Here is a 6718-nt window from a genome sequence, read left to right as displayed (position 1 = left end):
ATTCAAGGAATTCGGAACTTTTGAACTTATGGATTTCGAATTTTTGAATCTTGAAATTCATGGAAATTTTGAATTTTAAAGTTATCTTAATCTCTGAATATTGATAATTTCTGAATTACTGAGCTTCTGAATTGTGAATTGTGCATTCTGAATTGTGAATTTCATAATTTCAGAATTCTGAAATTCTGAGATTCTGAAATTCTGAGATTCTGAGATTCTGAAATTCTGAAATTCTGAAATTCTGAGATTCTGAAACCCTGGGGTTCTGAGATTGTGAGATTCGGAGATTCTGAATTTCGTAATTTTCGAATTTCTGCGCCCACTTTTCCCGGAGGGGCTTGAGATGTAATGAATGGTCGTCAAATGCGCCCTGTTGTGAGATGAAAAAACTATTTACCATAATTCAATATATCAAATGTGCTCTATTGAGAAACTCCAAAAACTCACCATTTCCAAATCCGGGATACATGAGATTTCCGCCGAATCGTGGCAAGTATTGAGCGTAGGCGAGCAGCGTCTCTGGCGGCATTCCATACAAATTCCGGGCCGCCGCGGCACGCGATTTGTTCAACTGCACCGGAAGCATGACCTGAGAAAATGGCTCAACGAGGGTTGCGATGATTCAGATGAATAAAATTGAAAATTCGGGGAAAAAGGGGGCGGAGCCGAATACTCACCTCCTTTGGTTGAGCCTTCTTGCACTCGACCATTTTTCCGTTAATCTCGTGGAAATGGATCTCGCACACCTTGTCGGCAACCTCGTCACTGTCGAATGTCACAAAGCCGAATCCTGGAAAATTTTCGAAAATTAAAAAAAAACAACAAAACGCCAGAAATGATTTTTGCCTATGTTTAGATTTTCGTCGATTTTTAGATTTTTGAAAAATAATCTCGAAAATGGCTGAAAACGTAGAAATCGCTAAAAACTGCTAAAAATCCTGAAAATCGTCAAAATCTCTAAAAATTCTAGTAATCGCTAAAAATCCAAAAACTGTCAAAAACCTTAAACTAACCAAAAATTGCCAAAATTTGCTAAAAATCACCAAAATCGCGAAAACATAAAAATCACCAAAATTTCTAAAAATTCAAAGATTGCTAAAAATCTTAAAATCGCCGAAAATTCAGAAATTTCTGAAAACTACTAAAAAACGAAAATCTCCAAACATCGCTAAAATTCCCAAAAACTGCCAAAAATCCTAAAAATTGCTAAAATTACAAAAATAGCTATTATGCTTGTCTGAGAAAAAAAGGTTAGAGAGTATTTTTTGCAGTCTGAATACGGTAGCGATATCGAAGCGGACAGCCTAAATAGCACATATTAAATGGAGACGCAGACACTTTTTCTCTGCGTCTCAACCTTTTTTTCTCAGACAAGCATAATAGAAACCTAAATATTGCTAAAAATTGCTAAAAATCTAAAAATCGCCAAAAATTCAGAAAAAAGACAACAAATCCAAGAATCGTCAATGATCCAAAATTTTTTAAAAATTCTAAAAATCGCCTAAATCTCCAAAAAAGCCTAAAATTCTGAAAATCGCTAAAATTCCCAAAAATGCTAAAAATCTAAAACTCGCCGAAAATCTTAAAATCGCCGAAAAATCCAAAAATCTAGAAATCTCTAAAAATTGCTGAGGATCCTAGAATTCGCTAAAAATCACTAAAAACGCTGAAAATCGCCAAAATGCTAAAAATAACTAAAAATCACCATTTCAACCTATTTTAAATTTTTTTGTTGTGATTTTTCCGTACCTCGATGCCTCTGCGTAGCCTTATCATACATGAGCATCGCGTCCTCGACCTTTCCGTAGCTCTCAAAATACTGCTTCATGTCTTCCAGAGTCGACGTGGCTGACAATCCTCCGATGAACACCTTCTTGGTTTTGGTGACGAGCTGCAAATCCTCATTTTAGAAATAGCTGGTCGGGAAAATATCGGTTTTTTTCTAGGCCACAGTTTTTGGATTTTTCTAGGCCACCACCTACTCCGATACCGGCCACCGATGGGATGGCCGCCAGTTGAGGGATACCGTATGCTATAGTGTATGCCATGGGGTCTGTAGCGAGAATTATTTGGAGGTGTATGGACGGTATGAAAAGCGATTCAAAAACAGAGAAAGAGCATTCGCGCTGCATTAAACTTTGGTCAAAAATGGGGGGAGGGGGGGGGGACCGATTAAAAAGTAAGTAAGGAAGAGCATAGTGTGAATATGGGAGGCACTCTCTTTTCATGGAAAAAAAGGGAGGAAAAGAGAGCGAGAAAAGAGGGGAAATGCAGAGTGAGTCGTATGCTCGAATGAAAAGTGGTTTGAGCATTTTCACCGGGCGGCGGTGGGGCCACTTTATTTGAAGAAAAAGTGGGAAGGACACTTCTTTCAATGGAGAGACCACGCCCATTTTTCTAGAATCCTGAACGAAGAACGCTCCACGACAAATCGGGAAACAAAAGTTGACAGCGAAAAGTGCCCTCCTATTGGGGGTGTTTGTGCTCGTGTGATGAGCTCATGTAATTCGAGATGATGTGACGGAATCGAGGAGCGGTGCCGCCGTCAAAGTGGATGGATGGATGAGAAGAATATGATGGTGACTGGGGAGAACAAGAAGTGGAAACTATGGGAAAGAACGCTGATGGAGAAGGAAGTCGTTCTTGAAGAAGAAGAGGATGATGTGAGAATGGCTGACAGATGAACCAAACGTCTAGAATCGTTTAGAATCGTCCAGAAGCGTATAGCAACATCTAGAATCGTTTAGGAACGGCTACAGTCGTTTAGAATCGTCTAAGATCGTTGAGAAGGGTCTAGAACGGGTAGGAATCGTCAAGATATCTCTGAAATAGCTGGGAAACGTCTAGAACAACAGTCTAGAACATTCTAGGAATCGTCTAGCGTCGATTAGAATCGTCCAGAAAAACATCCAGAAACGTCTAGGATTGTCTGGAACCCTCTAAAACTTCCAAAAACTTTCTAGAATCGAATCGTCTAGAACCTTCTAGAAACGCTCAGAAACGTCTAGGAAACGTCGAGAATCGTTTAGAAACTTCTAGAAAATACGAGAACCGTCTGGAATTTTCTAGGAACGTCTAGAAACGTTTGAAGTCTTCTAGAATCGTCCAGAACCGTATAGAATCTACTAGACGCGTTTAGAAGCGTCTAAAAACATCCAGAATCGTTGAGAATCGTTGAGAATCTTTTCCAAACGTCTACAAAAGGAAAGACGGGGAAGATAGAGAGAGAGAGGGGGACCCTTCAAACATAAGGTCCTCTGGCAATTCAAAACCAATATTTCTTTAGAGCCCAACCCCCCTCCGTCCGTCCCTTCGAAGGGTTTAAAGGATTGTGCTCTGAAGAGAAGTGTCTTCAATCTTCCTAAGAATCCTCATCATTATCATGGACGTCTTCAGAAAACGGAGAAAAACCTCCTCCTGGAGGTGCCGCTCAAACGAAAAAAGGAAAAGAAAAGGGGTCTTAAAAACACTAAAGCAGTGAAAAAAGCAAGGAGTTTTGTGCCTATATAAAATAAGCCTCCTGCAATTAGGTGAGCCACGAAAGGGGCGGGGACTGAGCATTCAATAGTTTTTCGTGTATGTCTATACTCTACTACTTCTTCTTCTCCACGTCTTCAGAAACCCACTACGTGTTTGTATGGCTGAGCGAGCGCGCCGGAGCGCCACATCACTCACGTTAAATAGCCCTCTTTGATGCGTTTCCTCCTTCGTCAGGCCTCGACGTCGTTGGGATGGATGAAAAAAAAATACGAAGCGTTTAGAAGAACCTGGGCATTCGCGCTCCGGTGCACACACCTTGTTTTCGTGCTTAATAGCCGGACACGGAGCTCAGATTGCTCATAAGCTAATGGTTCAATCTCCCAATTGGCGTTTCCCAAGGGAATACCTGAGCAACAAATAAAAATGGGCGTATGGAGCCAAAAACCCAAGCTAACTGATGAACAGGAGGGTCAGAAAAAAGCCAAATTCCAGGACTAGTTGGCTGGCTAAAAATCCAGAAATCTCCAAAAAAGGAAAACAATGACTAACTAAGTTGACTGGTACCTCCGGCGACAACGACAACGACAAGGCGGGGACGTCGAGAGTCACAAATCGAATTAGCGCCTCCTTCTATTCCTCCATCCACGCCGTCTGTCTCAAACACAGAAAAATCGGAATGGACAATCGTATTTGCATATAAATAAATAAATATACATACTTATATATTTTTGCTTATTTCCGCCTTTTCCTGGGCAAATTTGGGTGGTTGTGGTGGTGAAAAATGAAAGAAGAGGGAAGGCTCAAGTGGTCTGTTTTTGGGGAAAATTGAAATTTTGCTATTCCGGCGGTGGCCTAGGAAACACAAGCTCTTTCATAAGTTTTGAATTTCTAGACTCTAGGATTGTCTGGTGTCTGTCCGCAATTTTACGTGACGGTGTTAGCACAGATAACCGTGCATTGTACTGTAAGACGAAAATTCGAACTGCATGCTTTTTGGTTCAGTGGAGCGCGTTTTCAGCAGAATTTTTTCAAATGTTTTTTTTCGAGATTTTTAGCGATTTTTTCAAGTTTTTCAGCGTTTTTTCCGAAAAATGTTTAATGATTTTTTCGAAATTTTTAGTGATTTTTCGAGATTTTTAGTGATTTTTTCGAAATTTTTTAATGATTTTTCGAAATTTTTAGTGATTTTTTCGAAATTTTTGGTGATTTTTTCGAAACTTTTGGTGATTGTTTCAGAAAAATGTTGAATGATTTTTCCAAGATTTTTAGTCATTTTTTCGAGATTTTCGTGATTCTTAAAAAATGTTTAGTGCATTTTTTCAAAATTTCTGGGGATTTTTTTTTCGAAAAATTGTGTGATTTTTTTTGAAAGTTTCAAAAAATTCAAAAAATTTTCAAAATTTTCAGCGTTTTTTGAAAGTTTCAAAACATTTTCAATTATCTCAAAAAATGGAAAAAAAAACAATTCTTCACCGCAATCGCGCTCTACCGAACAAACGGTTTGTGGTTCGGATTTTCAGTTTGATCTCACAAACGCGCTCTATCGGGAACCCGTTAACCGTCGAAATTTCAAAATTTTCAAAAAAAAAAACGAATTCCGGTAGAGCGCATTTTCCTTCATTTCTAAAATTTCAAGACTAAAAGAGTGCACTCTATTTTCTTCCGCTTTTCTTCTTCAAACCCATTCACTAGCACTTTCACACCCAACTTCCCCCCTTTTTCCGTTTACGAACGCTTTCTAATTGCCCGGCAATTATCTCTCAAACGGGCCGGACCCAAAGACCCCCACAATTTTCACACATGTGGTGTGAGAAAACTTTAAAAAGTCAAAAGCGAGGGAAAGCAAAAAGCCGAGAAAGAACCTGTAATAGAAGAGCCCTCAAGCTTCCAATTTCGAGTCAATTTATCTCATTTTTTGTAAAAGATGTCAAAGAGTGGTCAACTGACAAAATGTGTATCATCATATCAGCAATATTTTGTTAGTTTACCACTTTGATATCTTGCATAGGAGCTGAGATAATTGAGCTCAAACTTGACAGTGTAGGGGCCCTCCTATTACATGGTTTATAATATTTCAGTAGAGCGTGTTTGCTAACCTTTAACAGACCTGAAAAGACGCGATAGAGCGTAAATTAGAAACTAGATCAGTCAGTCCCAAAAAAGATGGTCCCCAATTGGAAAATTGAAACCCTCACACATTCCGGAATTGTCAAAAAACTCTAAACCTTTGCTCTATGCTCGTTTCGTTGGTTTCTCGGTTTTTCTTGGTATTGGATCTGTTGCTGAGACATTTCATCTTGGGACTCGGTATTGGTAGTGCTCAAATTGCTCATCGCTTGCATCAACATCATGAACTCATGATGCTGATTCATGTCCTGCTCAAAGAGTCGCTCATATGGGGCCATGGGCATGGGTGGTACCATGGGGCCCATACCGCTAACACCACCACACTCGTTACCAACCTTCGCTTGGGTTCGCTTTGGGAACGCAACTTTTGGGTCGATTTTCTTGCCGTCCAACTCGTGGTCCCGCGCGTTCAGCACCTGGAAAACGGGGTTTCAAATGTCGTTGGAAAACAGGAAATTTCGATATTTTCCCAAAATTTTGCTTTTTGATTTTTTTCCGAAAACTTTCGAAATTCTTTAAAAAACTGTGAAAATAGGTGAGAATTCGAATTCTAGCATTTTTTCGAAATTTTATAATTTGATGGATTTTGAGATTTTTGGCGAATTTTCTGAAATTTCAGCCCGATTTTTCACATTTTCCATTTGAAATTTCAGACTTCAAAATGGCGCGAAATTCAAATATCTTGTGACAAGATTCTTGTCTTTCAAATTTCTCAAAAAAAAAAAACACTCACCTTATCAACACTGGATGGTTCGACAAAGGTGATGAATCCGAAGCCGCGAGCACGTTTTGTCGCCGGATCCCGCATCACCATGCACTCGTTGACTTCGCCGAAGCGTCCAAAGTAGTCGCGAAGGTTTTCTGGAAATTTTGGAATTTTCAGGGGTTTTCTGTCTGTCTGTATGTCTGTATGTCCTGATTAGCATCCTGCCTGGATGCAGTGAGCTTGTAAATGCGCTCTACCGAAATCCGAAATCTTTTAGTTACAAAGTTTTTTGAAGTGAAAAAAAAAACAAATTCCCGTTTAAATCGCGCTCTACCGCTCTAGGTTTTCAGAAACTCAGCAAATCATGGCGGAGGATCAGGGGAGACAACGCGATTTGGAGAATCG

The 6718-nt window shown here is 39.7% G+C and overlaps 1 protein-coding gene across 1 annotated transcript in view; it reads right to left on the bottom strand.

The window, feature by feature from the left end:
• Cbr-msi-1 overlaps window positions 1-6718 on the bottom strand; it is a gene marked incomplete at both ends in the record, with an annotated part of 9237 nt that overhangs the window by 1321 nt on the left and 1198 nt on the right. Inside the window, 5 exons of the mRNA XM_045244435.1 lie at window positions 448-589; window positions 678-790; window positions 1750-1891; window positions 5706-6023; window positions 6341-6468. Coding sequence (XP_045092449.1) covers window positions 448-589; window positions 678-790; window positions 1750-1891; window positions 5706-6023; window positions 6341-6468 — 843 coding nt within the window. The remainder of the gene's footprint in view (window positions 1-447; window positions 590-677; window positions 791-1749; window positions 1892-5705; window positions 6024-6340; window positions 6469-6718) is intronic.

The sequence above is a fragment of the Caenorhabditis briggsae genome (assembly GCF_000004555.2).
Source record: "Caenorhabditis briggsae complete genome, chrIII, whole genome shotgun sequence".
Lineage (NCBI taxonomy): Eukaryota > Metazoa > Nematoda > Chromadorea > Rhabditida > Rhabditidae > Caenorhabditis > Caenorhabditis briggsae.
The sequence above is the reverse complement of the archived record's forward strand: the minus strand, read 5'-3'. Positions and strand labels throughout refer to the sequence as shown.